This window comes from Cydia fagiglandana, chromosome 26, assembly GCF_963556715.1.
Source record: "Cydia fagiglandana chromosome 26, ilCydFagi1.1, whole genome shotgun sequence".
NCBI classification, from domain to species: domain Eukaryota; kingdom Metazoa; phylum Arthropoda; class Insecta; order Lepidoptera; family Tortricidae; genus Cydia; species Cydia fagiglandana.
Window position 1 is genome coordinate 9,723,485 of NC_085957.1, and position 16,847 is coordinate 9,740,331.

Genomic DNA, 16,847 nt, shown 5'->3' on the forward strand with positions numbered 1-16,847 from the left:
GTATATATATGGATAAATGATTTTTTTTTATTTCATTTTGATCCATGTTCATTCACTGATATTTATGTGTTAAAATTGTTAAATATGAAACGGTGTCGTCACGCCATCTAGCCGAGTATAGGCTAAAGGTGTGTGTGGCATCTATCCGAGAATGACTTTTTCTTGATTTCCGAGGCACGTTTTTTCCTTAGACTTTATTCATCTTATTTAATCGTATGGCTACAAACTGGTCGCTTAATAATTAATGCTTATTGAATAGGTACTATAGTTTAACATGTTTGGGGGATGGTGTTACTCACGTCCGCAGGAATTGCCACCAACACCCTGCACGTGTCCCCTGGGTGGCGCTAATCGAGTAACAACCTTTCGGCTGCTGTACCTGTTGCCACTGATCAACCTCAGAACAAGTTAACCGAGTCGCTGATGCTATTTATTCATCTTATACGAACTTACATATGTCTTTGCTCTGGTTTAACTCACGTATTTTACTCTATAGGCTCTCTGAAACACTATAATATGACTCACGACAGTTTAAGAGCCCATCAACGTGCACACTAGCGCCACTGCTAAATAATCGTGATTAACTATTTAAATTTAACGAAAGATATTTAAAAAATGGGGGCCGCTACGTACTGTATTTTGTATTTAAGTACCTTTTGAATACATAAGATTAGTTTTTATGTTGCTGGATTCATCGATCTATGAACTCAAAACAAAAAGAGCCGTTTTAACTTTGGACGTTAAATTTAAATAATCACGATTATTTAACAGTGGCGCTAGTGTGCACGTTCATGGGCTCTTAAATTCGATCAGACGATTATAAAATTATGACGTTGTAATTTCTAAACTTTACTAAATCTTAATAAACCATAAATTTCCTTTAGAAATTCCCCAGATACAAATTAAACATGACATTCTCTAACAAGACCCATTAAGTTATACAAATACTTTCGCTTAAAACTAGAATAAGTAGGCGCGAACATCAAAATTATCTCCACACTTTTGCACCTAACTCGCTGGTGTTAAGGCGGTAAATGTATAGTTATTTTTGACGATGAATCAGTACAATCATTAATGAGTCGACCTTCACAATGAACTTGTGGGAACGATTGTTACCACTTAATTGTTGTGGGCACGGTGACAATATACAGTATAATAACGTGCAAATATTATATATACAAATATATCTATATAAATATTTGGGGACAATCTCACACAGATCGACCTACCCTACCAAACTAAGCAAAACTAATATTTTTATAATGTTATAATTTAACCCCTATTAGTTTAGTGTAATTTAATTCAATTTGAATAATTAATTTTGTTCTCGGGGGAGCCTCACCCCTAGAGAACGCGTCCCCAGGTGGCGGATCGGGGAATGCTCGGCAGATATGCCGGGTAGGAGGGAAATAAAATACCTCCCGCGGACCAACAGGCACCCCCGTCGGGCCGCTCGGACATACTCTGACACCGGGCCGGCGGGGGACAGCGGCATCAGGCAGGATTCCGTGCTGAGGATGGCAGCGGAGGAGCGCGAGCCAACGGTGGCATCCTAAGCCCCAGTTAGCAGGAGGGGTCACTGCCTTGGCGTCAGGTGGCAACCGGCCGTAAAACCATAGCCAAACAACCGTCTCCTAATCAACATGAATCACAGCAATACAAAGAAACGGTCTACTACTAGGGCGTACCCCGGAAGCGACGTATCAGGCGAAAAACAAGGAAATGCTACAGATGTTAGGGCGTACCCCCGAAGCGACGCGAAGAAGCCTGGTGCCCACGTCCCAAAAATTCGCATTGCCAGTTGGAACGTGGGCTCCATGACAGGACGCAGCTCGGAATTAAGCGAAGTGTTGTTTCGAAGACGCATCAGCATTTGTTGCATTCAGGAGACGAAGTGGAAGGGGTCCAAAGCACGCAATATCGGTAATGACTACAAACTCATATACAACGGCACAGAAAATAAAAAGAACGGCGTCGGCATAGTCGTGGATAAGAACTTCCAAGCTCGAGTAGTCGACGTGAAAAGGGTCAGTGATAGGATCATAGCTGTGAAATTTGCACTTGACAATCAGGAATGTATGAATGTTATATCAGCATACGCGCCACAGATAGGGCTATCGCAAAAGGAAAAGAGCGCCTTCTGGGAAGATCTTTATGAGTTGGTACAATCTATACCAAGCACCGAGTCGAAATACATTGGAGCAGATTTCAATGGTCATGTCGGGGAAACCACCAACTCATTCAGAGATATCCACGGTAACAACGGCTACGGAAGAAGAAACCCACAAGGGGAAGACATCTTAAACTTCGCCGCCACGTTTAACTTGGCAATTATCAACACCTTCTTTTCAAAACCCCAAGAACATCTCATAACATACAAGAGTGGTGGAAAATGTACACAAATCGACTACGTTCTCGCAGATCGACACCTACTTAAAACCTTCAAAAACTGTAAAGTGATACCCGGCGAACCTTTAACATCCCAACACCGGTTACTGGTTGCCGATTTTATCACACGGAGATCAGTAACAGTTAAGGCAGGTAGAGTACCCAAGATACGCTGGTATAAGCTGGATCAAGAAGAAGGTCAAAAACTCTGTGCTGATCTGAACGCCTACATACATAACACACAAAAAGACAAAGATGCGAATACGATGTGGGAAGAATTCCACGAGATTTGCATTCAGAAGGCCACAACATATCTAGGCGTCTCAACCGGAATAACCAGAGAGGATAAAGACCCCACACTATGGAACCCAGAGGTCCAAGAAAAGCTTAAAATAAAGAAAAACTTATTTAAAACCTGGCAGAACACGAAGAGCGAAATCAGCGAAACCGAGTATCGAAACGCAAAAAAGGAAGCTAAGCGCGCAGTTGCCCAAACCAGGGCAAAGAATAGGGAGGGTCTCTATAATATGCTTGAAAATGCCAAAAACGATAAACAGATCTTTAAAATCGCCAAACAGAGACATCAAGACGCTCGCGATACCAAGGCAGTCAAGTATATAAAGGATCTCCAAGGAACCATCCTTACATCTGATAAGGAGATAAACAAGAGGTGGAAAGAGTATTACTCAAACTTGCTGAATGAGACATACCCATGCGAACCAATTGCTCAGCTACCAACAGTCAAAGGACCGTGGCCAATCATTACATCTGACGAAGTCAAGGCAGCTGTTAGTAAAATGGCAAACAACAAAGCCGTTGGCCCGGACAACCTACCAGCCGAACTGTGGAAGAAATTGGGTGACACCGGAGTGTACTTTTTGACAAGTCTTTTTAACAAATTTCCATTGGATGGCATTCCTGAGGCATGGAGGAAGAGCTTCCTAGTGCCATTTTATAAAAATAAAGGCGATATAAGGTTGTGTGGGAACTACCGTGCCATCAAACTGCTATCACACAGTTTTAAGATTTGGGAACGAGTTCTGGACCAAAGACTTCGCAAACTAACATCAGTGACAGAAAATCAGTGCGGCTTTGTCACCGGGAAATCAACAACCGACGCAATCCACACCATCCGTATTTTAATGGAAGCCTACAGGGACAACAAGAAAGACTTACACATGGTCTTTATAGACCTGGAAAAAGCGTTCGACCGAATCCCGAGACCTCTGATTTGGCAGGCGTTGCGGTACCAGAGGGTCCCCGAATGTTACATACGGATGATAGTTGACATGTACAGGAACGCCACCACAAAAGTAAGATGTTCAGCGGGAATGGGTGATGAGTTTCACGTAAATGTTGGAGTTCACCAAGGGTCAGCTCTCAGCCCGCTTTTATTTAACCTCGTTATGGACTACCTCACGTCTAATATCCAGAAACCAACACCTTGGAACCTTCTATACGCAGACGATATTGTCCTCATAGATGAAGAGCCAAGAACACTCCAAAGAACGCTGGAAAGCTGGAGGTCAGCCCTAGAAAAAGCGGGATTGAGAATAAGCAGAGAGAAAACTGAATATATGCACTGCAATTTTGCCAATGGACAAGCCCAACACACCCTACACCTGCAAAATACTGCGCTTAAAACTGTGCAAAACTTTAAGTACCTAGGCAGTGTAATAACCAAGGACGGCTACATAGACAACGACGTAGCGCATCGTAAAAGTACGGGCTGGCAAAAGTGGAGGGAGCTTACAGGAGTACTCTGTGACCCGAGGATGCCCATCCGCGTAAAGGGAAAAGTGTACAAAACCGCTGTCAGACCAGCAATGTTATATGGCGCCGAATGCTGGCCTCTCAAGAAGCAACAATCCGACCAACTTCACGTCGCTGAAATGCGAATGCTTAGGTGGTCTGCAGGAGTGACACTCATGGACAAAGTGCCGAACCGTTACATAAGAGGCTCGTTCAAAATAAGACCCATACAGGACAAGCTAACGGAAACACGACTCCGATGGTACGGTCATGTCATGAGAAGGCCGGAGGACCACATGACTAGAAAGGTGCTAGAGTGCATGAAAGAACCGAAAAAGAGTGGACGACCCCGACTTACATGGATGTCTGTAGTTAGGAAAGACCTAGAGAATAAGAATATAGATCCAACGACGACCCGGAACAGATATAACTGGAGAAAATTGATTAGGAGAGCCGACCCCAAATAAAAGTGGGATAAGGCCGGAAGAAGAAGAAGAAGAATAATTAATTTTGTAATGTCAAATGCAATGAGTTGAATGGTTGATACATAAATAAATATTTTATTTATTTATTTATTTATAATTCCTTTTAAACTAGGTGTAATGTGAAATAAATTAGTAGGTACCATGCGTATTAAAAGCGGTAAACAAGAATATATACATATACGAACGAAGCCGAAGGTGAGGGCTTAATTAACACGATTCATTTTTCCTGTACATACTTACCAATCGTGATGCACACAATGTTTTTCATCGCACTTTTTATTACCATATAAATGCACTGACAAAATAAATTACTATTAGACATCGCACTTGTGAGAATAAAGGGAAAAAATAAAGGTACAACCTAATTTCGGACGTACATTAGGCTGAAGCAGGTGTGATGAAAACATACAGCCCTAGGTCGAAATTTAAGGGGCCCACTGATTAACAGTCCGCCGGACGGTATCGGCCTGTCAGTTAGAACAAAATTTTGACAGTTCCGAATAACTAACAGGCCGATACCGTCCGGCGGACTGTTAATCAGTGGGCCCCTTTACGGACCACATCGCCTACGCGTAATAACGCCTTTTACGATCAATTGTGATGAAAACAAAATAACTTAATCCATCCACTGTTGTCCCGGAATCCAGGACAATTTCCACTTCGATAGCTAAAATTTTGGGAGCAAACGAAAAAGCTGGGCTTTTCAAACAGCATTTAATGACAACTAGTGTAAAAAACAAAAGGTAAAACAAAATAGCATAAAAACATAGACAAAATGTATAAAAAGTATAAATAACATAGAAAACCTCGAATTAGTCCTCGACAACTGTGATCTCAATGTACTGCTCATACGTATACTGTGGCACAGCTAACCGGTTAGAAGCCTTTCTCGAGATAAGTTTCGAAACTTCCGGATCCGACCGATCTTATCTTACGTTATATTATTGAAATGACGCTTTTCTATCTTAAGGGGCCCACTGATTAACAGTCCGCCGGCCGGTATCTGCCTGTCAGTTGTTCGGAACTGTCAAAATTTTGTTCTAACTGACAGGCCGATACCGTCCAGCGGACTGTTAATAAGTGGGTCCCTTTATAGCTATGTAAAGTTTATTTTATTTTATTTATTTAGAACACATACATGGTAAGTGACATAAGTCAGAAGTGCATAAAAAGTACATAAAACTGACTAAAAACACTTAGGCCCACTTGCACCATCCCACTAACCCGGGGTTAAGCGGTTATACCGTTAACCTAATGTCTAATTGTATGGGTAACCATGGCAACTCCAGGGTTAACCGGTTAACCCCGGGTTAGTGGAATGGTGCAAGTGGGCCTTAAAGGTTCATAAAAGTTGTACCTACGGTTTACCGCCTATTAAAATAATATTATAATTATAATTAATTTACACGGTTACAATTCTTTTACAATTATTGGGTATTATATCGCCTATTATAATTTGCACGCCTGCATGCAGGTTGAATATGCATGGACATTGGACAACTTAGCCATAAGATCTTGCCTCGTTACTCGGAGTAATTAACAACGGAGACGCCATGTCTAAAATTTTCGGTACAAAATAGTCTGCCGTTTTTTGCGGGGGAGGGGCACATCAAATGTATAGGTACGTCATGTCAGATAAACGTCAGTCCATACATATGGTTGACCATTGGCCGCCTATTTTCGACAGAGGGGAATGCCTGTTAATGGCGGCTCCATTGTTAATTACTCCGAGCCTCGTTACCATATTCTAGCAAATACTGATATTATGAATTGGTTTTTAGGGTTCCGTACCCAAAGGGTAAGACGGGACCCTATTACTAAGACTTCGCTGTCCGTCCGTCCGTCCGTCTGTCCGTCTGTCTGTCACCAGGCTGTATCTCACGAACCGTGATAGCTAGACAGTTGAAATTTTCACAGATGATGTATTTCTGTTGCCGCTATAACAACAAATACTAAAAACAGAATAAAATAAAGATTTAAATGGGGCTCCCATACAACAAACGTGATTTTTGACCAAAGTTAAGCAACGTCGGGAGGGGTCAGTACTTGGATGGGTGACCGTTTAAGCTTTTTTTCCCGTTTTTTTTTGCTTTATGGTACGGAACCCTTCGTGCGCGAGTCCGACTCGCACTTGCCCGGTTTTTTTATTTATGTCCCTTCTTTTTACTTTTTCCCGATTTTTCGAGTAAATATAATTTTATAAGTGAAGTAAGTGGAACCGCTTACATAATTATGGCTGTATGAGAAAAAGTTTTCCGTTTCCATATAAAATGACCCCTGAAGATCACAATGAAAACCACATAAGTTATGAAATGGTTACATCATTTACATTGTGTTAATTTGTGTCCATAACTTTTGAAGTTTTTATTGAAACCCGCAAGAGACAAGTGTGAGTCGTACTTAAGTCCAATAATGAATGAAGAGATAAACCATTCGGTCATTCAAGAGTCATTCAACGCTTACAATAAATACGCAACGCACACAAAAGCCAGTCAGTCAATAGAAATTTGGAGATTAAGATAACCGCAAAAAAAAAAGAATTAGGGCAAATTAAATTATGGGATATGATCTTCGTTCCACTTGTGGTTGATATAAATTGAATTGCAATGGATACTTAGTATGCTACTTACATATAAAAAAGAAAAAGGAATAGATTCTGCTCACGACTTTGTCAGCGATGATGATCATTGATAAAACCTAGAGATACAACGGATAATAAAAGTTGTTTGGCCGCATACCGGATGTTCGGCCTGTCATCCGGCCGAAATTTGGGTATCCGGCCGCCGAATATTCGGCCGGAGGAACTATACCTACATTTCGGTTTTTCAGGTGCGCATTGTGCAGGTTTTGACCTGTTTCGTATTAGAACGTTGGCGTGGACTCATTTCTAGGTTCAAAATGAGTGCGCGTGCAAGTGAGTGGAATCTAAAAATTGTTTTAAAATAATAAAAGAATACGATTATGACCGTTACTGTCTATGTTACTATGCTCTACCTATTTGTTGTGTCCTGCATAGTGTAGAATAATGATGTTCTATACCAAAAAACAACGACACCAAAATTGTACAGGTATAAATACCATATATTATATTCTATTTTATTTCATAAATTTATTTCTTTATGAATGAACGAATGAATGAGTGACCCACTATCCGGCCGGATATTAATTTATGGGCCGGATACCGGATATTAACCGATTATCCGGTGCATCTATAATAAACTCTCATAAAGAATGAGTCACGTTAGACCGGGCCGTGTCCAGGACGGAGCTTCCGGGGCTTACTTTTCTATGACATGACAGGCGATCACGTGATGCTTTCCATAGAAAAGGATGCACCGGAAGCTCCGGCCCGGACACGGCCCGGTCTAACGTGAGTCATCCTTAACCGGGCTAGTTTAATTATACACGAGAAAACAGTAATTATTACGACAAAAGTAAAATTTCGCAACCGCACTTAGAGACCAATTTACATAAATTTTGAAACAAAGGTTTTAAAACTAGTTCTCACAACGCCGTTGATAAGTTCCGACTGCATGCTGTCTCGAAAGTAAATGGACTTTTTTAACAAACTTTAACTTTTTAACTTTAAGAAAAGACATGGATTCATTTAATAGGGAATATTACGCGAAATTCTGCGTAGACGGCGCCACTACCACATTCGGAAAATGAATTAGATTTCTACTAGACTTCAACAAGTTACGATACGGATAATTTAAAGATATTTATAAGATAGATATGTCAAATTTGACGATTCTGCGATTCTGGAGGTCCTCTTGAACGATTTCGACAAGAAGTTATGACTTAAATATCCGAGTCACATCTAGTCGATATCTAATGTAGATCTAGTTGATCTCTAAATCGTCTCAAGATCTTGTGATTATCTCGAAATCCGAATAGGCCTGTAAGGGTATACCGGAAACGAGAGAGTCGAAATTTTGATATCTGACCTCTATATCACTCTTGTCTATTCGACCGATAAAGAGGCAGATAGCCGAGTTTCGCGTTTCCTGGTAGGCCCTTGTTATCAAGCCGCCTTGATGTATCTGTCGGCGGCCGATCGTAAGATCAGGCAGATCGTAATGTTCCTGTGTATTGTTTTGAGAATAGTCACATTAAACCAATATATATAAGTAAGATAGGTTCGTTAGGTTGCTTCAGATGCCCGAAGGGCAAACTGCCCAGAAATAGGAGCCCCGCGTAGTGGGGCTCCGTCGATTCAGGGATCGGGTCAAAGATTTTCACGTTTCACGATATGCCTGCCGCTTATAAATGAGAATTACATACAATTAAGTATATTTACAGTTTTGAAATACGTTAGTCAATTAGTCGAGTAGCGACAGTTTTAATAATTATTAAATCGTGATTTTTTATGTTCCGACACGTTTAGTTCTATACCGGGTGTGGCCTGTAATATGAGCAAAAAATTTAACTGTAGGCTGTACTCCTCATAGTGATCAATATTTGTTCAGCGACTTTTGAAAATAATATGTACTTTGATTTTTAATACACTTTAAAGTTTATTCTAAGACGCAATGTATTGCGAATTTTGTTATGTTTAAGGCGTGACAAGCAACGTCAATCACAATGATATGGCGTGGCGATGGCGTCCATTGAAGATAATATTTATTCTGTATGAAAAATAGGGAGTCTAAATACTTCATAATTTTTAAAAGTTATTGAACAAAAGTGTCACCGTTTGAGGAGTACAATCTATGTTTTAATTATTTGCTCGTGTTACAAGCCACACCCGGTATATGTTATTGTTAACCTCTTTCAATGTAGTCATTATGTTAAATGATCTAAAGATGTCCCAAGCGACAACAAAGACCAGAATCACCTTCAATTGTCTATGGCAACAATGCGAAAATTGTCTATGGAACTGTTGGAAATGCAACTTCCTGCCGAAACACACGTCAATGTCATATTTTCGTCATGTCACTTTTGTATATTATAGCAAAGGTACATTGATTGAGTAAGTCATTTTTAGGGTTCCGTACCCAAAGGGTAAAACGGGACCCTATTACTAAGACTCTGCTGTCCGTCCGTCCGTCCGTCTGTCACCAGGCTGTATCTCACGAACCGTGATAGCTAGACAGTTGAAATTTTCACAGATGATGTATTTCTGTTGCCGCTATAACAACAAATACTAAAAACAGAATAAAATATGTAAAGATTTAAGTGGGGCTCCCATACAACAAACGTGATTTTTGACGTCGGGCGTAGTCAGTACTTGGATGGGTGACCGTTTTTTTTTTGCCTTTTTTTGCATTATGGTACGGAACCCTTCGTGCGCACTCGCACTTGCCCGGTTTTATTTGGCTATTTTCCTAAATAACTTCCAACCTATGTATTTTAAAATTATAAAAAAACATGTCCATCTTTGGGTCCACTAATTTACATATGTGCACCAAATTTCAACTTAATTGGTCCAGTACTTTCCGAGAAAATAGGCTGTGACAGACGGACAGACAGACAGACGCACGAGTGATCCTATAAGGGTTCCGTTTTTTCCTTTTGAGAATAGAATATTATAGAATAGACCCTGACCCTGACCCTGAAAACAAACCCGCAGTCCAATTACAGTAACTAACTCCAACTCACGCTTAACTGCACATTTCTAACACTTGCACTTTTCCTGTCATCGATCGGTAAAAGAACTATTTTGTGTTAGTGTGAAACTGTAAAGCACTATTTTGTGTTAGTGTGAAACTGTAAAGAACTATTACAGTACATATGGTCCTATTTTTCCGCACTAGTGCGTAAAATAGCACTTTTCGTACGATGTCAAAAGTTTAAAGGGCCATATGTACTGTAAAACGTTGTACGATACACGTGCGAATAGGTAATTCGCAACTCGTGTCGATTTAAAACACTCCCTTCGGTCGTGTTTTAATTTATCGCCACTCGTTTCGAATTACCTCTTTTTCGCACTTGTATCGTAAATAACTATTTTGTGTTAGTGTGAAACTGTAAAGAACTATTTTGTGTTTGTGTGAAACTGTAAAGAACTATTTTGTGTTTGTGTGAAACTTATAAAGAACTATGTATTTTGTGTTTGAGTTCCAGTGGCCTATTTTATAAAGCTACAAGTTACAATTTACAAGCGGAAGTCTCGTTCTAACATATAGGGTTAGAAAGAGACTTCCGCTTGTAAATTGTAACTTGTAGCTTTATAAAATGGGCCACAGGGGGCAATAAGCGTTCTTGGCGCTTTTGGCAAGACTCGCGGTCAAGAACAGCAGTTAAAAATGGTTCATTTCCCCCGTTCACCCGTACAAATAGAAAAGGTTTAATTATCGCTTCTTGCGACCTCCATGACGCGTCCGGATGTCGAGTGCGCGAGCAACTATCACTCGCTGTACCCAATAAACTCGAATGTGACGTGCGGGATTATGGAAACATTTTTTTTGTTTATGGTCATTTTCAGTACCGTTTACTTTTTAACTGACTTTCAAATCTCAAAGGAGGAGGTTATCAATTCGCAAATTGCGGGGATCTTTCTCTTTTACTCCAATGAAGGCGTAATTAGAGTGACAGAGAAAAATCCCCCCAATTTGCAAAATTCGATTTTCGCGGTTATAGCCCTGAGCCTACCGCGCCTTAATGTTTCTATGGTATTCCCTCCAAAACTATCTGATGACAAGTAGGTACATATACAGTGTGTTTTCTGCAACAGGAACAATAAATTAAACTGTAGGCTGTACTCCTCAAACTGACCAACATTTGTTCAGCAACTTTTGAAAATAACTCATGGTATGACTTTTTATACACTTTAAAGTTTATTCTAAGACTCAATGTATTGCAAATTTTGTTATGTTAAATGCGTCGTGACAAGTAACGTCAAACACACTGATGTCAGCGTACATTGAAGGCAATATTTATTTTAAGTATGAAAAAGAGGAAGTCTAAAGGATTCATAATTTTTAAAAGTTGCTGATCAAATGTTGGTCAGTTTGAGGAGTACAGACAGCCTTTAGTTTAATTCATTGCTCCTGTTACAGAAACCACCCTGTATATAGCGATGTTCCGCTCGCATATAGGAGAGGTGGTTAAAATATAAATGCATTCCCGTTGCCAGTGAGGTTTTGGAATTATACCTACGGAGCAACTTTTACTAAAATACCCATAAAAATGGACCAGCCAAAATTTATGAAACAGCTAATAATTTTTTCGCGATTTCGGGGTTGGTCCCATAGTAAAAGTTGCTCAGTATACCTAATCCCAAAACCTCCCTGGTGACGGGAATGCACTTATTTTTTTCCACCCTGTATATGTAATGTAGTGATAAGTTGATAACAATGATAACCAATTTACCCACGGAAAAAAGAAAGAAAATAATAGGTACCTATATACATAACTAATTCGCAAGCTGAAAACTACACAAAACGAGGATTTAACACGTGCTACTAATTTCAACTTTCGCTGTTTATATTAATTTTCGGCTACAAATATAATGACCACCAAAAAATACTTTGGTACCCTAAATAAAAAATCATGCTTACCAAAAAAAATTACTGAACACCAAAAAAATAAGGCCTAAAATTACAAATGTACCACCATTTTAATTACGACTGCACTTCAAATTGTATTCGAATACCAAATATATTGAATGATTACCAAAAATCATTAATGATCACCAAATCTTGAAGACCAAATAAATGCGATATTTTCACCTAAGTAAACCACTGTGATACCAAAAAATTTATACATCTTACCAAATAAAGTAAAATGATGCCAAAATTACTAGCCCCTCCCGCTCAACCCCCGTACCTCGCACCGCATAACTTAGGTAGGCATACTGAAATGCTACTAGAAAAGTATGTTAGGTTAGGTTTGTACTGCTATCAGTTAAGTGGGCTAGGTTAACACTGCGACCCTTACAGAAACGAATTGCTACTAGAAAAGTGGGTTAGGTTAGGTTTGAACTGCGACCCTTACAGAAAAGAAATGCTACTAGAAAAGTGGGTTAGGTTAGGTTTGAACTGCGAACCTTACAGAAACGAAATGTTACAAGAAAAGTGGGTTAGGTTAGGTTTGAACTGTGACCCATACAGAAACGAAATTCTACTAGAAAAGTGGGTTAGGGTAGGTTTGAACTGTGACCCTTCCAGATAAGAAATGCTACTAGAAAAGTGGGTTAGGTTAGGTTTGAACTGCGAACCTTACAGAAACGAAATGTTACTAGAAAAGTGGGTTAGGTTAGGTTTGAACTGCAACCCATACAGAAACGAAATGCTACTAGAAAATTTTGCTTTGCTTTAATAGGATAGCAAGATTTAAAAATTTGGTTATAATTTTACATTAAAATGGAGTTCTAATTTTGGTGGTCATTTACTATTTTTGGGTTTACAATGATTATTTTGGTGTCATTTTATTTAATAGGATAGCACGATGTAAAAATTTGGTTATCAATTGACATTAAATTGGGGTTTGAAATTTGGTAATTATTTACAATTTTTGGGTTAATAATGATTAATTTGGTGTCATTTCCTTTAATAGGATAGTAAAATGTAATAAAATTGGTAATCATTTCACATTAAAATGGTGTTATAATTTTGGTGATCATTCATTATTTTAGGGTGGTAAAGTAGATTTTTTTGGTATTAAATTTTATTAAATCTGGTGATCAGTTAAATAGCAGCCTTAATTTTCACTTAATTAGTCAAAATATTTAACAACCACACCCGATGTATGCATGTTTGAGTGTACCATACGAAAGACAAAGAATTTGCTTGTTTTAAAAAAATCGCTTCCATAAAATTTATGATGATTTCGTCAATAGATGACGACCGGTCTGGCCTAGTGGGTAGTGACCCTGCCTGTGAAGCCGATGGTCCTGGGTTCAAATCCCGGCAAGCGCATTTATATATTTGTGTGATGAACAGCAATATTTGTTCCTGGGTCATGGGAGTTTTTTTATGTAAGTATATATGTATATCGTCGCCTAGCACCCATAGTACAAGCTTTGCTTAGTTTGGAGCTAGGTTGATCTGTGTAAGACGTCCCCTAAAATTTATTTTATTTTAGGTATAATAAAAACTAGACATAAATAAAGCTACTTATATTCCGATATTTCAATTTCAGATCCTGTGTCATGGTCTAAAACTGTCAGATCTTTTAGCGCGCTTTGGAGTGCAAGAAATTATGGAGACTCTTCATCTTCCTCGCGTTGTCCCGGCATTTTGCCACGGCTCATGGGAGCCTGGAGTCCGCTTGACAACTAATCCCATGATCTGACGAGTTTTTACGAAAACGACTGAAATCTGACCTTCCAACCCAGAGGGTAAACTAGGCCTTATTGGGTTTAGTCCAGTTTCCTCACGATGTGTTCTCACCGAAAAGCAACTGGTAAATATTAACCGATTCGTTGCGTGTTCCATTTTCGAAAACTATTGGCTGTGGCGCGGAGCAATCATTTCATGACACGGCAGCCATGCCATGCGCCATAGAATATGATGACACTCCTCCCGTGTCATACGCCACACGTAAAAAACATTGATGACACGGCAGGTGTGTCATCAGTCCCGAATCGGTTAAATAATATTTCGTACATAAGTTCCGAAAAACTCATTGGTACGAGCCTGGGTTTTACTGGAGTCAGTTATGTAACGCTGCCATACATGACCCAAAAATTTTTTATTAAGCTATGAGCTTCATCACATCTGATATTTGAGTAATTCTAAGCATTTCTAGCCTGAAGTGGGGGGGAGGGTGGAGTATAAAGACGGCCGCCACCCGTCATCTTTAAAAAAAATCTACTCTGATCCTGGTGGGTACTAGGGCAAGTTTGGTATCATTTTCGTATAAACCAAAGACGTAGAAAATTATTTCTGATATTTGTTTTTTCAATTTCATAGTAATTTTACAAGAAAAACGTAAAAAGGTTAAAAATTTGGTTGGAGATTTTTGCTACGCGGAGCCGAAACTACAAAAGATAGAAAGTTGAAATTTGCACACTAGATTACATTTATAAAGTGTACAAGAGGTAAGAAGCGATTTTGAGAAATTCAACCCCTAAGGGGGTTAAAAAGGGGATGAAAGTTTGTATGGGGTTCAAGTTTTATTTTAAGCTAGGAATTTGATACTTCGTAAAACGATATATTATTAAAATACAAGAAAACTAATTTCAGCGTTTTTGAAAATTCATCCCCTAAGGTGGTGAAAAAGGAGTAGAAAGTTTGTATGGATATCAAAAAAAAATTCGAACGCGGGACTTGAATCTTTGTATTTGGGGATATTATTAAAAGACAGGAAAAGTAATTTCAGCGTTTTGTAAAATTCATCCCCTAACATGGTTAAAAAGGGGTTGAAAGTTTGAATCCATTACAAATCCGAGTAGACACACATTTCTTATTGCCTCCCAGGCTTGAAATCCTTAGAATTACTCAAGGAACATATGTGATGAAGCTCATAGCTTAATAAAAAATTTTTGGGTCAACTTTATAACTGCTTCCGCTATTTGAACGCGCGACCTCCGGATTGCAAGTCGCTCTTAGCGCTATTCCACCAGCGCTCGGTAACTGTACCTACCATTATTTATTGTATTTACATACTGAACCCGCATATTAGTGACATAATGCAGCCTAGAATTCGAGTAATTTATTTATACTTAGTTAAGTAATTCAGTAATATTGGTAACATATTTAAATTTCCTTTTATGTTGAAATATTATCGGTCTAAGCTAACTTCAGACCGATTTGAACTGAATAAAGTGTGGGAGTGTCATTATAAACATCATATTTTTATAGACATTTGGCATTAATGATGTCATTAAGTAGGTACCTAACTTTGTCTTTGCAAATCGGTCAAACAACTTTGTCAGTAGAAAAAGGCGCGAAATTAATATTTTATGTGGAACGATTACCCTTCGCGCCTACATTTTTTAAATTTGCGGCTATTTCCACTGACGGAAATGGCTAGAAGGACTATATAGAGGTATCAAGACGGGACTGACGAAATCAGTCGATTTGTTCAGGAAAATAATTGGTCAATCTCATCTAGCGTCCACACGTACACAGATTAAATCACCAATTTGCATTCTACTATGAAAATTGGCATTTTTGTGTCCGCACCTGCTGATGTGATCGGGGAATAAAATTGGTATTTGCGTCCGCACGGCCCTGTTCGATAGGAGAATTTCATCAGATTGGCGAAAAATTGTCTCGTCTGGATACAACTTAAGTTAAGAGTTCGTTTGTTCAGAAACTTAAAAAGTTTAAATACAGTTTATAAAACTTTCAACCGGAAAAATTGAGAAAATTCCAGGATAATGTATACGTTGTTTTAATGAGTTAACCGTTAACTAATTAATTAATGATCATCGTTTACCATTGGCCGACACACCACATTGCATTTTAATTGCTGTGAGGCTGTGACATCGTTTAGCCTGCGCTTGACCGACTTTTTTTAAAAAAAACGTCGTAAGCTCTATGGCTTCCGGTAATGGAAAACTTTTTAAACAGCGCGGAAAATATTTTATAATTTTAAAATATAATTTAAATAAAATTAATGATTTGTTATTGTTTAGTGCCTTAATTATTAATAACTCACCATTTTTCCAATGATAAGTATCCAAAATCCAGGCACAAAATGGTCTTTAAAAAAAAAACACCCACTAATGTCACACACTTTGGCGCGCTTGAACTTTTTTAAATGTTTTTTTTTAACGCGACTATCTGCCGCGTTCGAGTTCGAATCGAGACTGCCGTGTCAAGATCTCTGCCGAAGAAAGTGGGATGTTGTTTCCCATATGGCAGAGCGGTGTATGAAAACCTGTAGCCAATCTCTTATTAGAAAATCCCAAGCTATTCTCGATCTTATTTCAAATGTTTTAGGGCATATTTTGTAATAATTTTGATGCAACTTTGTTGTCAGTTGATATTAACACGTCAAGTCAAATGTGAGTCCTAACCTCAAAACTTTAAAGTTTTAAATGTTTTGATGGTTATCTTCAGTTTGTTTTCGTGTAAAGCTTACGATCATCTTCGTCGATCTAAAAGCGATAACGAATCTTAACTACAGGTGTTAAAGGCTATTTTGCATTGAGGTTTTGATAGTTGTAAACCAGGATATTTTATACGTACATTTTCTCTTTTATTTGTGAGCCGCGCCCGTGGCGGATCTGTGAAGAATTTTGCAAATTTACATAAGTGAGTATGAAAGTGAGTCGGTGAGGTTACGACATTTTTTTAATTTGGGGCGTTGTTGTTGAATGCCGTGGTC

The 16,847-nt window shown here is 38.9% G+C and overlaps 1 protein-coding gene across 4 annotated transcripts in view; it reads right to left on the reverse strand.

Annotated features, from left to right (window-relative positions):
- The window catches only part of LOC134677390 (uncharacterized), a 49,726-nt gene extending 33,240 nt beyond the window's left edge, over positions 1-16,486 (reverse strand). For 3 of the 4 annotated variants that reach the window (XM_063535840.1, XM_063535837.1, XM_063535839.1), the window contains exon 1: positions 16,176-16,486. In XM_063535840.1, coding sequence (XP_063391910.1) covers positions 16,176-16,178 — 3 coding nt within the window. In that variant the 5' untranslated portion in view covers positions 16,179-16,486. The remainder of the gene's footprint in view (positions 1-16,175) is intronic. The other variant, XM_063535838.1, reaches the window with a different exon arrangement.
- Positions 16,487-16,847: the final 361 nt, after the last annotated feature.